This window comes from Pimephales promelas, chromosome 6 (assembly GCF_988280905.1).
Source record: "Pimephales promelas chromosome 6, fPimPro1.hap1.1, whole genome shotgun sequence".
Taxonomy (NCBI): domain Eukaryota; kingdom Metazoa; phylum Chordata; class Actinopteri; order Cypriniformes; family Leuciscidae; genus Pimephales; species Pimephales promelas.
The window spans coordinates 22,228,663-22,246,287 of record NC_142774.1 but is presented as its reverse complement, the minus strand read 5'-3'; the positions used below and the strand labels follow the sequence as shown (position 1 = coordinate 22,246,287).

Below are 17,625 nucleotides of genomic sequence, written 5' to 3'. Positions count from 1 at the left end.
AAAAAGGGGAAACTCTCGACTCTCCCGATTGCCGCTCTGCCCCAATGGTTAATCCTGCCCTGCCTTCAGGTGCTTAACCCTTTAAAAGTTTTAAAATTACGATAAGTCGATGGTCCCATGTGACTTTCTTTTGTGAAACACAAAATATAAAATACTTAATTTGTTTATGAAATTAAGCTTTAAAAGAAGTACTGATGTTAATCATTCTTTTATATGGTATAGACCAATGTTACCTAACATAACTTTTAAACAAATTCTTTGGACCAACACCATCACATTTTTTTCTCTTCAGTATGTGCATCAATGCATCAAAATGTAGAGTGCATCAAAACCTGGAAGACTAATTTTCTTAAAATAAAGTTTATATAAATATAAAAATATATTTTTGTAATTTGTATCATCCCTATAACATACAGTTCTTTTTTTGTCTTTCAGGAGGATTTTCCAAAGGAACAGATGCTAGAGAAGTAAATAATTATAAACACCACTTTACACGTGACAACACATCAATTAACAACTAGATTGTATGAAAACAAAATACCTGTACATTTAATTTTTACAAAACAAAATATATGATACTGACAATAACACTCAATGTCTTATTGGACTAAAAGGAGAAAGACTTTGGCCAGTGTACAACAGATAGAAAAAGAGATTTTGGATGAATACAAAACACAAACTGAAAACACTGATGACTCTAGTGTTCATGGTCACACACGTCAAGACACTGAAAGTGGTGATATATCCACTTGTGATGCAGTTTCCTCTCTTTTGCCCCCACATGAGAACTCATGTGACCTGGAAAAAAACACGGAGTCTGATTTCATCTCTGATTCTGACAATCTCTCCGATCCTGGCAGCATCCAAACAAATGTAGAATCTGACAGCAGTAGCAACAATTCACTTAATCATTTGCAAACTAAACTGCAAACATGGGCAGCATCTTTTTGCATCCCTCTAGTAGCTCTAACAGCACTATTGGCAATCTTAAGACCAGAATTTCCTGATTTGCCCAAGGATGCAAGGACTCTTCTTGATACACAGACAAATGTACCCGTGGTAAACATTTGCAATGGCGAATATTACCATTTTGGCCTGGTAAATGGCTTGCAAAACATATTAGGTAGGATCTCCAATATTTCTGAATATGTCCAAACTCTTGCATTGCAGTTTAATATTGATGGCATCCCCCTGTTTAAAAGCTCCGGAAGACAATTTTGGCCAATTCTTGCAACAGTTGACTGTGATAAAACACGATCCCCATTTGTAATCGGTTTGTTCTGTGGCAATAGTAAACCAAACTCAGTCTGTGAGTATTTGAGAGAATTCATTGCAGAATTAAAAGTGGTTTTGCGAGAAGGCATTGTAAAGAATGGTACTCGTTTCAAAGTTGTTGTCTCCTCCTTTATTTGCGACGCCCCTGCACGAGCATTCCTCAAAAATGTCAAGTCTCACAATGGCTACTTTGGTTGTGACAAATGTTCCCAGACTGGAGTATGGTCTAATAAAATGACATATCCTGAAACAGATGCTCCACTGCGTACTGACATGGATTATGAAATGATGACAAATGAAGAACACCATTTGAACAATACCTTAAGCCCCTTGCACGAACTAGTAAAAATGGTAACCCAATTCCCGTTAGACTACATGCACACCTGCTGTCTTGGAGTGATGAGGAGATTAATTCAAATGTGGATGAAAGGGAAAAAGCTTAGAACAAGGTTGTCATCACAGCGTATCACACAGATTTCTGACAGACTAATTGCTCTCCGTTCGTTTATGCCTCAAGAGTTTGCCAGGAAACCTCGTTCTTTGACAGATGTGGATAGATGGAAGGCCACAGAGTTCCGCCAGTTCATGATATACACGGGTCCCGTTGTTTTAAAAGGATGTGTTGAATCCGAAATTTATGACAACTTTCTTCTGTTTTCTGTTGGCATGTTTCAGCTGCTTAGTCCTGGCCTCTCTGATTCAATGATTGAATTTGCCAACAAGGCTCTGTTGTCATTTGTAACACATTTCATCAGATTGTACGGCGCAGATGAAGTGGTTTACAATGTCCACCAGGTTATCCATCTTGCAGACGAGTATAAAGCGTTCGGCCCTCTTGATAATATTTCAGCATTTCCATATGAGAATTACCTGGGTGGATTGAAACGATTGGTTAGAAAACCAGATCGACCTTTACAGCAGGTTGTCAAAAGACTTTCAGAAATGCTTCCAAAAGAATCTCACCAACCAAATGGAGATCTACTTCTCTCATCAAGTTCAAAAGAGCTAAAAAAGGTGCATTTGTCAAATTGTGTTCTGTCACCCAAACAAGGAGACAACTGTATCAAAATCGACACAGACATAGCCATCGTTAAGGACATAATCAAACAGAATGAAAGCATTCATATAGTGTGCCAGAGGTTCCTAAAACGAGTATCATTTTACACATACCCATGCGACTCCTCTGCACTTGGATGTTACAGAGTTTCTGTCTTGCAAGAAAAGACTGAAATCGTACCTTTGTCCAGTGTGAAACAGAAGTATGTACTTCTTCCTGAAAACGAGAATGTTTTTTTTGCAATACCCCTTCTCCATTGCAGATAGTGTTTGTTCAGCAGAGTGAGCACGTATGGTGTAGTGTCAGGCTTTTGGAAATGTTTTTACAGTTAAATAAACATAACATATTGAAAAAGTGGAAACAAATTGTTCAAAATACTGTATATAGTACCGTATCATAGAGAGTTAGTTAACCTGAAAAAATGAAAATTCTATCATCACTCTCATGTTGCTCCAAAGCCATAAGATTTTCGTTCATTTTCATATTAATGAAATCTGAGAGATTCGGGTCACTCCATTGACAGTCCAGACACCAAATCTTTAGATCAAAAAATGTCATAACATTGAAACAAATCCAAATGAATTGAGAGGTGTAATCTAACTCTTGAACAAAGTATAAATATGAATACGATGGAAAGATTTAATCTAGGCTTTTTAATCTATAACGTTTTGGTTATCTGTAGTACTGTCGTTGGAGTGACCAAAATCTTTAAAAAAAATATCTAAATATGTCTTTCTAAGATAAAGTAAGGATGACAGAATATTAATTTTCGAGTAAACTAATGGGTAGTTTGTTGTAGTGACTGAACTTTGAGAAAATACAAATTTCACTTGTTTTCTAAGTGATGCAACACCCACTCTTTCTGTTTTTTTTTCATTGTATACTAATAAATACATTACATTACATTACATTACATTACATACAAATAAATTAATTCATGCATGACTCTTACTCCACTGTGATTGGTATGGGTAAGGGAGCTGAACACGCAGCAACCCAGAACTAATCATAGCTGGGGTCAACATTTCTCAATTTTTTTTTTATCTTTCCCAGACAGTAATGGATAAAGTGAACCCATGTTACTCATTAATAGAATTTCCAGACAAAAGCACAGATGTTGTCCCAGATAATTGGCTTTTTGAACAAAAGTGCTACTGGCCAAATTACAACCAAGCAAAATTAAAGGCAGCAGTAAAGAGAAAAGAGCCTGTCCAAGATGGATGGAAAGTCTTTGAGCCTGTCCGATTGCTCAAAAAGTGTGGTACGATTTTTTAAAAATTATTATTATTATCTCTATGCACTGATACTACATGCTTTGCTCAATTTTATATTATATTATTCATATCTATATTACAGAAACCCTAGAAAAAGCACAGAAGATGCTAAAAAAGTATGTGGACTGTGATATCCATACGTCAGAAATAACTTCTGATGAAGAGGGCCATGAAAGAATGAAAAGGAAGAAAAGGTTAACTTAATGATAATAAATACCGATGATTTGTTTTTTTATAAGTGTTGTCCTATTGAGAAGTAATTTAAATGTTTCACTTTACAGGCCTAATCCACGCTTCCTAAACTTTATAGAAAATGAATCTGACCAGGATGATGATGCACCAAAAAAATCACGGCTCGCAGCTCCTCCCGCAATTGTTTTTCCAGGTATTGTGGAAGTATAATTAAACTGTTTTTGTGGTTACTTTAAAAAAAAAAAAAAGGTATTCATGATCAAATGTCCCTGAATTTCAAGGCGATTCAAACTTTTTCCCCAAAAAACTTCACAAGAAAATTTAGTTCAATTTAATTTGGAATGCACTGAACCTGCCATAAAATTGAATGAACATACAACTCCCCCCAAAATGTTCTTGGGAGAAGCTATGGGTTTGTGAAATGGAGCGGCCTTACGGGACTGTATAAGTCACTAGACGCTGGTCAGGGATGCTGGAGCCGTCACCAACTGGCCCTGGTGTGGCAGGCATGATAGGAACAGGCTCTGCAGCATGGCATAATCTATATATTGGGCCAGGGAAAAATGTATTCTTCCCCCTTGCATCCTTGAACGTATGGTTAATTTAACCCATTATAAAAATGTCCTTAAGAGCAACATCATTAAAATCTAACAATTGAGAAAGTTCACAAATGTCCGCCTTTAGTGATTTTCAAACATGACTGAATGAATTCAAAAGCACACAATTTCATTACTCAAAACCCTGCTGTTAATTACACTTGTTCATTTGTTTTGTTTTTTAGAAAGTCACATGAACTTTGAGACCAGTCCAGCTGTCTCAAACCTCTCTTCACTTGGTATGTGTTTATGTTATTCAATTCAATGCCTCTTTTACATTGTATCACAGCTGTAATAAATGTTCTTCCAGCTCCACAAATTCTGAAATATCTTTTTTTAATTAAATTTCTATCTTGATACTTTAGTTTGTGGGCCCTGTATCTCACCTGGTTACCAGTTGATTAAACATTACCCTGCAACATTGCGCAAAAGTTTGCCCTTTGTTTCATAACCTTTAATGTCTTTTGCTAATTTTTTTCAGAGAGACACATGAACTACCACGCCTCCAGTCCTGCATCAGACATCACTTCAGCTGGTATATATTATTGAAATGTAGTCTATTAAACATTGGTTGTCTTGTCAGTTTAACACAAGCATTTCATGCCTAAAAATAAACTGTGCACATTTCTCTCAGAAAATTCACACAGAGTTCACCAGGGCACATACCAGGGGTCAGACCACACAAACCTCGGAGCACACAAGGGCACAAACTATGTAGCACACCAGGGATCACACTATGGAGCACATCAGGGAACATACCAAGAGGCAATCCACGGAGCACTTCAAGACCCAAACAACGGAGCACACCAGGGATCACACAACGGAGCACTCCAGGGATCACACTATGGAGCACACCAGGGATCACACTATGGAGCACACCAGGGATCACACTATGGAGCACACCAGGGATCACACAACGGAGCACACCAGGGATCACACTATGGAGCACATCAGGGAACATACCAAGAGGCAATCCACGGAGCACTTCAAGACCCAAACAACGGAGCACACCAGGGATCACACAACGGAGCACACCAGGGATCACACAACGGAGCACTCCAGGGATCACACTATGGAGCACACCAGGGATCACACTATGGAGCACACCAGGGATCACACAACGGAGCACACCAGGGATCACACTATGGAGCACACCAGGGCTCACACAACGGAGCACACCAGGCATCACACTATGGAGCACACCAGGGACCACACAACAGAGCACACCAGGGATCAAACTATGGAGCACACCAGGGACCACACAACGGAGCACACCAGGGAACATACCAAGACGCAAACAACAGAGCACACCAGGGATCACAGTACGGAGCACATCAGGGCACACTGACTGAACTGGTCAATGGTAATGACTTTTTTAATTTATTTTGAAAACAGTTATTTGGAACTTTTTATTTGGCCTTTATGTTGATTTTATGTCATTTTTTAATTATTATTATGTCCTTTTAGGTGGGACTTACAGGCTAAAATATAATTATACTATAAATGTTGACATCCATCCTATCTTTTGCTGCTAGTATTTACTGTCACTCTTTTTTTTTTAAAGAAAAATACATGAACCAAAACTCCAGTCTGACTGTTTCAGACATTTTTTCAGCTGATTCTTCAAACTGCTAACCTCTTCAAGACTAATTGTTTTACAGATGAGTTTTAGGAACTTATAAGAAGTTTAAAAAAACTGTTGTGTTTTCTTCAGAAAATCCAAGAGCACAACTAACATCGCAGGGGAATGAACATACCAACGGTAATAAATCAAAAACAAAAATTCCATGTTCAAGTATTAATTTAAACACTAAACCTGTTAGTAATTTCTGATTAGGGTTATTACTGAACTAGTAGAGTTTCTCTCTCTTAATATATTTATTTACTTGTCTACTTTATTTGTAGAGTTGTCTCCTTTCAAGAGGAATGTGCTTAAACTTCTCATGGAAGTTAAGGCAGAGCTAAAAGAGCAGAGAGCAATGATACAAAACTTACAGGGAGTGCCTGCTGTACCTGATCAGGAAATAAGATGTGGCTTGCAGTTACCTTTACAATCTCTTGAAGATTTTGAGGAATTGGAGAGGTTGGATGAGACCGAAAAAAATAGATTGGTATGTCTTGTAATGCAATTATATTTAACCGGGTTCCTACGCAGTTTGGAAAAATATGGAATTTTATTTAATTTCCAGGTCTTGATAAGTATGGAAAAAATAACATAAAGATTACTGAAAAATATGTATGGTTCTAAACGATTGCCCCATTCAGTTTTCATAAAAACAGAAACTATTAGAGATGACCGTACTATATACAGTAGAAATATAATCCTGAAAATAATGCTACCATTTTGATTAAAGGGATAGTTCACTTTGAAATTAATTTTTGATATGCTTTATCTTACCTCAAGGGCATCCAAGATGTAGGTGTCTTTGTTTCCACAGTATTTTCAATTTTGATATTTTTAGGTCAAACCGTTCTTGTCTGTCAGTCATATAATGGAGGTCTATGGTCACCACCTCAAAGAGCATGCACAGAGAAGTCCAAATTAAACATGATTTAATGACTCGTAAAAATGTATTAGTACACATTGATGTTTTTACCTCTTGTAACCACAGCCACGTCCAAGTGATCTGAGGGCGTGGGCGCTTCGGTCTGCTCAAGCGCCAGAAAGCGCCGGAAGTGATCTCTCGCAAGGTTGCGGAAAAACTTCAACGTTGTCTGTTGATATATATTGAAATAATCTTCCATTGCGATTTCCTGTATATCGAAATATGTTTAGATCTTCACAGTGAAAGGTAAAACTTCCGAAATCTCTGTGTAAACAATGAGTGATGCACAACACGCGAGAGAGATCACTTCCAGCGCATGCACAATTTATGATACACCACAAAAGAAAACATGTATTCACACAATTTTCTCTATTTGTACAAATTGCTACACATTCATTCAATTTTGAATTTTGCACACGCAAGTTGAAAGGCATGGATAAAACATTTCTACAACATGTATCAAGTTCATTGATAATTGTGCTTGCACGTGTTGATCATTTTGATACTATATTCATCCCATAGTGCATGCTCTTTGAGGTGGTGACCATAGACCTCCATTATATGACTTACAGACAAGAACGCTTTGACCTAAAAATATCAAAATTTAAACTGTTGCAGAAACAAAGACACCTACATCTTGGAGGCCCTTGAGGTAAGCTAAAACATATCAAAAATTAATTTCAAAGTGAACTATCCCTTTAATAGGATACAACCATTTATACTACATATGGTCTGAAAACAAATCTACAGAGAGGTTTGGAAATCTAAAAATACCATGCTAAGATACTTTTCTCATTACAGTTGTAAAGTGGGTTTCTAATTTACTGTATACTTTGTCAGTTTGAACGAGTCAGACCATTCTCTGTTGTCCTCTCATGTTTTTATTTTTTGGCACTAATCTGAGTAAATTCTAGAGACATCCCAGGAAATATACCCAGAAACAGAAAAAACTGAATTTGACACCATTTATGTTTGAAAATAAATATATAAACATAGTCCAGTCTGTGGATGCACTTTGAAGAGAGATCAACAGAAAAGTAAAAAAAAAAAAAAAAAAAAAAGTCTGTAGAAACATACTGTATGTATGGCTCAGATAAAGTCTATTTAGAAAGGTTAATAGAAAATGTATTTTTGTGTGCATTTAATTGGGCATAATTTTTTTAACACTGATCCCCTTTTTATTAGATTTACCAGCTGTCACTTCTAGGTGGGCATAAATTGGAAGGCACTATAAGAAAAATGTTGAGCCACATTTTAAGCAACAAACTGGCTTCGTCATTGAACTGGGCAGGACGTGGAGAGAAGAGGAGCTTCGAGACCTCAAATCTCTCAAAGATAATGTTCCGTAAGTAATAGATTGGTTTAGTTCAGGTTTGAAAATGCCCTATAAGATATGTTCATTTTGGTGCAACCATGTCAGTTATATTTGAAGATGCAAAAGCCTCTAAATGCCATTTGAAAATCTTATTCTATAATGTTCTTCTATCACCAAGCTTGTATAAGTTCAGTAATTTCACTTAAATAACAATTAATAGGTAATCTTCATTTCAATTTGAGTGAAATTACTGAACTTAAATATACAAGCTTGATAAAATGTATCATTATAGAAGAAAATTTCAAATGGCACTTAGAGGCTTTTGGATCTGAACTCTTCATTTTGTTCCATAATGTTTCAGGTGCATTAAGAAATACAGCCCAAGGAAAAGAGGCCTCCAAGGCAGACTTTTCCGAGGCAGTAAAGAGATGGCTCCGTTATGCTCCAGACCGAGAGGGTGGCAGTGGCAGAAGATCATCTGTTATTTAATTGTTGATTTTTTTGTGTGTCAAACAAAATTAATTACAGTTTTGTTATATAGTTTATCTGTAATAACTACTCCGTACATTTTTCTAAATTATTCTTAAAATACTGATAAATTGTGTATAATTTAAGTTGTTCAATATTCTATACGTTTATTAAAATTATATTAAAATATATGTAATATTACAGTATTATAACACTCTCGGCTTTTTACTGAAATATTTAAAGGTTAAAACATTTTTAAATTGCCCCAGGCTGTTTCATTGAGAAAAAGACTATAGATAAATAATCAGCTAAATGAGGTAGGCTACAAATATAATGTTACATTGCTTGTAGTTATAAAAATTCATTTAACTATTATGATAACATGATATTGTGGTCAACAATATATTTTTTTTTTATTCATTTTGTTTCTCTATAGGTCTATTTTGAGGTATCTGCCAGCAATGAGACTGACGCCATACAGCAGAGTTATTCATTCCACTTAAAGGTATTTATGCATGTATTTTTTACTGAACTATACTTATTATTGCTGATTGTGGTTCAGGCACTCAACAACGTCAGGCATGATATATATTATAATATGTATTATTATTTTTTGTTTTTACAGGAATCTAGCTTAGTCTTTGCTCATATTACCCTTTAATATGTTTTGAATGTATATCTCCAATACAATATCCTTTGTGGGAGTACAGTTATCATTAGAATTCTTTAGAAGAGTTTCACATTAGCTGCCACAGTCAAGAGACCGAATCCAACAGGCCAACATTTAACCCACTGCCTATTATACATGCTGCATGCAACAAATATCAACCGGTAGAAGACCGAGCCTTTGTGAAGAGTATTCTAACAAACTTCCCAAAAAAATATTCTTCGTCGGTGGTTAGGCAACGGCAATCAAGTTCACTTGTGTGTGTGTGACACCACGGATCAAAATGTCATTAATTACACTGAAAATTATGCGAGTATCGGTTTTTAGCAAATACTCTCGAATTTTGTATGTGTCGTCAACACAGCGAAGATGGATCACAAGCAGATCTTTGTTTGAGTATACATAGGGGAGAGCGGGGCACAACCTAAAGATTTTTGACTTTCTCAGTTTGTGTAAATCTACTTAGGGTTTATTTTTTCCCTTTCCAGTTTAACTGACCGTTTTTGTTTTTGTTTGTTTGTTTGTTTTTTGGTTACAAAAACTCTGTCTTTGTATTTCGAGTGCAGCAGGATTTATAGGTTGATTTAGACCACGAAAGATCATAACTCACTTGGAACAGGATTTCAGCTGTGCTGGTTGTAGGAATAGATAAGATAAAATAGTGGAAGACAACTGAGGGAGAGTTAAACTGGGATGTGATATACAGATTACCTCCATCATCAAAAGTCGAAGGTTTATAGTTGTCATTTATAGGATCAATCACTGTCCCATGGTCAGAAATTAGCCAATGTCACCTCATATTTTAGCGCGATTATCATTTACACCATGGGTTGAACTGAAATAGCGTTAAAATGGCTAGAGGTAGGTTAGACGTTTTGTCTCATTTAAGAGCCACCAATCAGCGTGTATGTTTTATACACCTGATTGGTGTCTCTAAATGAGCGCGGGCTGAATGAACCAATGATGCTTTACCATTTTTTTTTTATTATTATTATTTGTCCAAATACCTTTTAACATTAAAAATATTATGTTTAATCTCAATTCGGCGTCCTACTAAAATAAATATTTCAAAAATTAAAAAATTCAAACACATTATATAATGATTTTATTATTAAATGACCCATGATGAAAATACTGTTTTACTATAATATTGATGTCTTTTACTTTCAAGGAGGAACGGATCAACAAGTGCAATGCTGATTAAAGTTTTCCACCATTGTATTTATCCAAATGAGGTTTGTAAATTTATGGCTGTTCTATATTGTGAACCATTAATCTTGTTTGAAAATAACATTTAAAAAAAAAACTTTTTAATGATTGATTCTGAACTGTTATTGCAGGTTTTTCTGGGATCTCCTTAGCTGAGGACATCAAGATGCTGGCCTGTTACTGCAGATGTGGCCTAACTGTACACCACACCAACCTCTCTGCTTTTGCTTATATCATGTTCTATTAAGGTAGTTTTATTATTATAGCAAAACAGAGCACATGTGACAGTTTTTCTTTAGGAGTTGCAAACTTTGTTCTCTTGTTGTCTCTCACAACACAAGTTACCTTGCACCACAATATTTTTTTCATTATATTATGTGCACAAATCCTATTGTACAAATCACAAATTAAAAGATTATCCAAGATAAGTTTGAGCAAATACATTACCAGCTCATTACCAACTCTCTGCTTGCCTTAGCTCGATTCAAAACGGTAAGCTTGTATAATGTTTTTTAATTCCAGTAACCTACTGGTGGATTTCCGTGGGAAATTCGAGCACGTCTTTGCGTCATTACGTCACATCTGTACACATAAAGGAGGAGTCTGGGCTAGTAGGCTTAGTAGGCTATACTGCGTGTGAGGATGTTGGATGTGGAGATTTATATTTTTTTTCTTGTTGAGCATTTCTTGGTTGGCCATCATGTGGTCATACAAGCATGTGATACAATCACGAGCCTGACATTTCAGCACTTGACAAAAGGACAGCGACTCTTAGCACAGCTGCGTGCGATCGTTTTTGTGAAACGCACGTGAAAAGACGATACTTCGAAAAGTCGCTCGTAAAAATTGCTCATAAGTGCTAAGATTCATCGTTATCTGAAAAATGGTGTGTGTGTGGTGTGCGTGTGGTGTGCGTGTGTGGTGTGCGTGTGTGGTGTGTTGCATTGTGCGTGTGTGGTGTGTGTGTGTGGTGTGCGTGTGTGGTGTGTTGCATTGTGCGTGTGTGGTGTGTGTGTGTGGTGTGCGTGTGTGGTGTGTTGCATTGTGCGTGTGTGGTGTGCGTGTGTGGTGTGTGTGTGGTGTGTTGCGTGGTGTGCGTGTGGTGTGCGTGTGGTGTGCGTGTGTGGTGTGCGTGTGTGGTGTGTTGCATTGTGCGTGTGTGGTGTGCGTGTGTGGTGTGTGTGTGGTGTGTTGCATTGTGTGTGTGTGGTGTGCGTGTGCGTGTGTGGTGTGCGTGTGTGGTGTGCGTGTGGTGTGCGTGAATGGTGTGTGTGTGTGGTGTGCGTGTGGTGTGCGTTGCATTATGCGTGTGTGGTGTGTGTGTGGGGTGTGTTGCATTGTGCGTGTGTGGTGTGTGTGGTGTGTGTGTGTGGTGTGCGTGTGGGGTGTGTTGCATTGTGCGTGTGTGGTGTGTGTGTGTGTGTGTGTGGTGTGCGTGTGTGGTGTGTGTGTGTGCGTGAATGGTGTGTGTGTGTGGTGTGCGTGTGGTGTGCGTGTGTGGTGTGCATGCGTGTGTGTGTGTGTGTGTGGTGTGCGTGTGTGGTGTGCATGCGTGTGTGTGTGCGTGTGTGGTGTGTGTGTGTGGTGTGTTGCATTGTGCGTGTGTGGTGTGTGTGTGTGTGTGTGTGTGGTGTGCGTGTGTGGTGTGTTGCATTGTGCATGTGTGAGGTGCGTGTGTGTGTGGTGTGCATGCGTGTGTGTGTGTGTGTGTGGTGTGCGTGTGTGTGTGTGTGTGGTGTGCGTGTGTGGTGTGCATGCGTGTGTGTGTGTGTGTGTGTGTGGTGTGCGTGTGTGGTGTGCATGCGTGTGTGGTGTGTGTGTGTGGTGTGCGTGTGGGGTGTGCGTGTGGGGTGTGTTGCATTGTGCATGTATGGTGTGTGTGTGCGTGTGTGGTGTGTGTGTGTGGTGTGTTGCATTGTGCGTGTGTGGTGTGTGTGTGCGTGTGGGGTGTGCGTGTGTGGTGTGTTGCATTGTGCATGTATGGTGTGTGTGTGGTGTGCATGCGTGTGTGTGTGTGTGTGTGTGGTGTGCGTGTGTGGTGTGTTGCATTGTGCATGTGTGAGGTGCGTGTGTGTGTGGTGTGCGTGTGTGGTGTGTGTGTGGTGTGCGTGTGTGGTGTGTTGCATTGTGTGTGTGTGGTGTGCGTGTGCGTGTGTGGTGTGCGTGTGTGGTGTGCGTGTGGTGTGCGTGAATGGTGTGTGTGTGTGGTGTGCGTGTGGTGTGCGTGTGTGGTGTGCGTGTGTGGTGTGTTGCATTGTGCGTGTGTGGTGTGTGTGTGTGGTGTGCGTGTGTGGTGTGTTGCATTGTGCGTGTGTGGTGTGCGTGTGTGGTGTGTGTGTGGTGTGTTGCGTGGTGTGCGTGTGGTGTGCGTGTGGTGTGCGTGTGTGGTGTGCGTGTGTGGTGTGTTGCATTGTGCGTGTGTGGTGTGCGTGTGTGGTGTGTGTGTGGTGTGTTGCATTGTGTGTGTGTGGTGTGCGTGTGCGTGTGTGGTGTGCGTGTGTGGTGTGCGTGTGGTGTGCGTGAATGGTGTGTGTGTGTGGTGTGCGTGTGGTGTGCGTTGCATTATGCGTGTGTGGTGTGTGTGTGGGGTGTGTTGCATTGTGCGTGTGTGGTGTGTGTGGTGTGTGTGTGTGGTGTGCGTGTGGGGTGTGTTGCATTGTGCGTGTGTGGTGTGTGTGTGTGTGTGTGTGGTGTGCGTGTGTGGTGTGTGTGTGTGCGTGAATGGTGTGTGTGTGTGGTGTGCGTGTGGTGTGCGTGTGTGGTGTGCATGCGTGTGTGTGTGTGTGTGTGGTGTGCGTGTGTGGTGTGCATGCGTGTGTGTGTGTGCGTGTGTGGTGTGTGTGTGTGGTGTGTTGCATTGTGCGTGTGTGGTGTGTGTGTGGTGTGCGTGTGGGGTGTGCGTGTGGGGTGTGTTGCATTGTGCATGTATGGTGTGTGTGTGGTGTGCATGCGTGTGTGTGTGTGTGTGTGTGGTGTGCGTGTGTGGTGTGTTGCATTGTGCATGTGTGAGGTGCGTGTGTGTGTGGTGTGCATGCGTGTGTGTGTGTGTGTGTGGTGTGCGTGTGTGTGTGTGTGTGGTGTGCGTGTGTGGTGTGCATGCGTGTGTGTGTGTGTGTGTGTGTGGTGTGCGTGTGTGGTGTGCATGCGTGTGTGGTGTGTGTGTGTGGTGTGCGTGTGGGGTGTGCGTGTGGGGTGTGTTGCATTGTGCATGTATGGTGTGTGTGTGCGTGTGTGGTGTGTGTGTGTGGTGTGTTGCATTGTGCGTGTGTGGTGTGTGTGTGCGTGTGGGGTGTGCGTGTGTGGTGTGTTGCATTGTGCATGTATGGTGTGTGTGTGGTGTGCATGCGTGTGTGTGTGTGTGTGTGTGTGGTGTGCGTGTGTGGTGTGCATGCGTGTGTGGTGTGTGTGTGTGGTGTGCGTGTGGGGTGTGCGTGTGGGGTGTGTTGCATTGTGCATGTATGGTGTGTGTGTGCGTGTGTGGTGTGTGTGTGTGGTGTGTTGCATTGTGCGTGTGTGGTGTGTGTGTGCGTGTGGGGTGTGCGTGTGTGGTGTGTTGCATTGTGCATGTATGGTGTGTGTGTGGTGTGCATGCGTGTGTGTGTGTGTGTGTGTGGTGTGCGTGTGTGGTGTGTTGCATTGTGCATGTGTGAGGTGCGTGTGTGTGTGGTGTGCGTGTGTGGTGTGTGTGTGGTGTGCGTGTGTGGTGTGTTGCATTGTGCATGTGTGAGGTGCGTGTGTGTGTGGTGTGCGTGTGTGGTGTGTGTGTGGTGTGCGTGCGTGTGTGTGTGTGTGGTGTGCGTTGCATTGTGCGTGTGTGGTGTGCGTGTGTGGTGTGCATGCGTGTGTGTGTGTGTGTGTGGTGTGCGTGTGTGTGTGTGTGTGTGTGGTGTGCGTGTGTGGTGTGCATGCGTGTGTGTGTGTGTGTGTGTGTGTGGTGTGCGTGTGTGGTGTGCATGCGTGTGTGTGTGTGTGTGTGGTGTGCGTGTGTGGTGTGTGTGTGGGGTGTGTTGCATTGTGCGTGTGTGGTGTGTGTGTGTGGTGCGTGTGTGAGGTGCATGTGTGTGTGGTGTGCGTGTGGGGTGTGTTGCATTGTGCATGTAGTGTGTGGTGTGCGTGCATGTGGGGTGTGTTGCAGTGTGCGTGTGGGTGTGCATGTGGGGTATGTGATGTGAGTGTGTGGGGTGTGCGGGTGTGTGGGTATGTTGTTGTCTTGCATGGGGTGTGTGGTGTGCGTGTAATGTGCGAGTGTGAGTGTGTGTTTCTGTGTGTAAAATTAGGTAGTAAGTTAGGTAGCAGCAGCATGTAGATACAATGTGTTTTCCCACCGGTCAATATTGTTGCCATTGACATGTTTGTGAGTTCTATGAACACAATAAACAAAGTTGAGTAATTGCAAATGCATACATCAATACTAGATACCCTAAACATGATGTGTACCAAAAATGTATGTCCTATCTTTATTTTAACATACTTTACTAATCGTTTATTTGGGAGCTTTCTTGCTGCCATCCTCTTCTCTTGGCACAAACAGGAAATAAACAGCTCTGGTCATGTGACTATTTACAGTAAACATGCGACAATGCACATTTCATTGAGACCCTTTGATATTTCAATATCAGCTGGAAATGGATTGATAGAGTATTCAGTATCATTTTTATAGCCTTAGAAATTAAACATTTTTTACGGTCACTATTGTGACCGGTGGGATTAAATGGGTTAAGTTAAAACAAACTCTAATATTAAGATCAGATCATTATTATTTTTTTTTGAGTCGAAAAAATGGCTCTGTGACATAAGTCGTATGGATATTTCATCACAATCTTTACAGCTTTTTTATTTTTCTTTAAAGGAACACTCCACCGTTTGTTTGTTTTTTGTTTGTAATTGGGGTTATTTACCGTCTCCCCAACATTTAGATAGGTGAGCAAATGCATTTTTGTCTCAGTGCATGCATTGTCTTAGTCTGCAGAGCCACCGCTGGCAACTAGCTTAGCTTAGCATATGGAATCCAATGCAATGGGGTTCTCAAACTCGGTCCTAGAGGGCCAATGTCCTGCAGAGTTTAGCTCCAACCCAGATCAAACACACCTGAGCAAGCTAATCAAGGTCTTCGGATCACTAGAAACTCACAGGTAGGTGTGTTTGATCAGGGTTGGAGCTAAACTCTGCAGGACAGTGGCCCTCCAGGACCGAGTTAAGCCATAGGCCGACATAAAGCAAATGGTGCGAAACGCGAGTGTACCCAAAATGTCAGCAAAATTAAAGTTTATGCAGGAGGCAAATGCCTGCTGACATTTTTAAGCAGTCGTGACAGCACCTGTCCAAATAATCCCATTTCAGCTCCTCAAACTACCGTTGCAAATCTCTTTATATCACTTTTTATGTGCATAAAATACACACAAATTAAATGTCTGCAAGCACATTATATCAACAGGTTCAGCATCTTAAACAACGACTAAAGAGCACATAAAACTTAACTTACCTTTCAAAAGCGCGCAAATAGCTTCTGTTGGCTACAACGAACCCCTCTGTTGGTGTGCTTTCTCCTTCAACAGTCTGTCTCCTCTTTTTAATTTCGTATGGTAATTTCGGCCGTTTATATCCTGCAGATGGGTGATTCATGAACGAATCGTTAATTGCGTAGGCTATGTCATGAGACAAATGAACGAAAGACGCGGAAGGTAAAGTAATTATTTATGTTACCGGTAAATTTTTTGCCTGCATAATTATTTCTTAATTCAGAATATGATCAACAATGATCCGAATAAAGATTCGTTAATTTTGATGAACCAGATCGAACAAGATTGCAGTCAAATGATCCTTCCCATCACTCAGACTCGTGAGAGCAGGGAGGCGTTATATCTTAATTTTAACCAGTTTAATCAACAAATTGACTGGATAATTAATAAATAAGAAGCAAATATAGAAGACAATATAATCAGGTCATTGATGCGCCGGCACGTGAATTGGCTAGGATTGCACCAGCCATTCGTACGTTCTCTCTTAAATTGGAAAGTAAAGTCCACACAAGCTAGTTTGTAGCTAACTCTGTACTTTATTCCGATGCACCATTTGTTCATAAGGCAGAACGTAGCTAGGTCTTAAAGACAGATTTCCAAAAGCACACACGAAGGAATGTGCATGATTGGCCAATATTGTACTGTTCTCTAAAAACATTTACCCTATGAGTTTCATCATTTGTGATTTATAGGATTTGTGCACCTGAAATTAAGATTTTGAAAATGACTTTTATGTTTGTGAGAGGGAAATACAAAAACATACACGCTTGCAACTCCTATACACAATTTTTTAAAGGGATAGTTTACCCAAAAATGAAAATTCTGTCAGTATTTACTCACCCTCAAGTTGTTCCAAACCTCTGTGTGCTTATTTGTTCTGCTGAACACAAAGGAAGATATTTAGAAGAATGTTTTAATCAAACTGTTTGATTAAAACATTCTTCCAAATATCTTCCTTTGTGTTCAGCAGAACAAATAAACACATAGAGGTTTGGAACAACTTGAGGGAGTACTGACAGAATTTTCATTTTTGGGTAAACTTTAATGACTTTACTGAAATATTCTCTACAAATTCCAATGTCGTTTTGCTATAATAATAATTGATAGGCTATACATGTTAAGTACTGCATGCAACTCTACATCAAAGGAAGATAAACAACTGAATATTGAGGGATGCAAACTTGTAACCTTTAAGTGCAATTTGCCAGAAGATTTTTTTTGTGTGCTCAAAACATGTATGCAAATGTAGCCTATATGTTGTATAAATAATAAATCAATGTTAACTGAATGTGATGTGTTTAATAAATTATTTCCTACAGACTATTTATCAATTAGCCAGTAAGTGTGAGATTTTTAAAACAAGTATAAAATGTGTTTATGTATAATGTATAAAGTTATTCTACTCAATTGAAATCAACATCGTTTCAACGTTAGGAAAGCAAACCAATTAGATCGCTTTTATGTTGAATATGTGTTGATTCTATAACGTAACAACCTGAAATCAACA

The 17,625-nt window shown here is 39.9% G+C and overlaps 1 protein-coding gene and 2 long non-coding RNA genes across 3 annotated transcripts; all 3 read left to right on the top strand.

The window, feature by feature from the left end:
• Window positions 1–594: 594 nt before the first annotated feature.
• Window positions 595–2,598, top strand: LOC148978557 (uncharacterized). The gene has a single exon (XM_089132817.1). It carries the CDS (start codon window positions 595–597, stop codon window positions 2,596–2,598), a length of 2,004 nt encoding a protein of 667 aa, XP_088988943.1.
• Window positions 2,599–3,885: 1,287 nt separating this feature from the next.
• Window positions 3,886–4,929, top strand: LOC148978556 (uncharacterized). The gene is made up of 3 exons (XR_016169023.1): window positions 3,886–3,991; window positions 4,580–4,633; window positions 4,876–4,929. It is a non-coding gene; the product is annotated as an uncharacterized LOC148978556 (long non-coding RNA).
• A 609-nt stretch (window positions 4,930–5,538) lies between these two features.
• On the top strand, window positions 5,539–8,264 carry LOC120470846 (uncharacterized). Its single transcript, XR_016169022.1, has 4 exons — window positions 5,539–5,757; window positions 6,109–6,156; window positions 6,300–6,505; window positions 8,126–8,264. It is a non-coding gene; the product is annotated as an uncharacterized LOC120470846 (long non-coding RNA).
• The last annotated feature ends 9,361 nt before the right edge of the window (window positions 8,265–17,625 follow it).

Excerpts from the sequence above, each read along its gene's own strand:
- LOC148978557 (XM_089132817.1), top strand. The coding sequence starts at position 595 with ATGTCTTATTGGACTAAAAGGAGAAAGACTTTGGCCAGTGTACAACAG.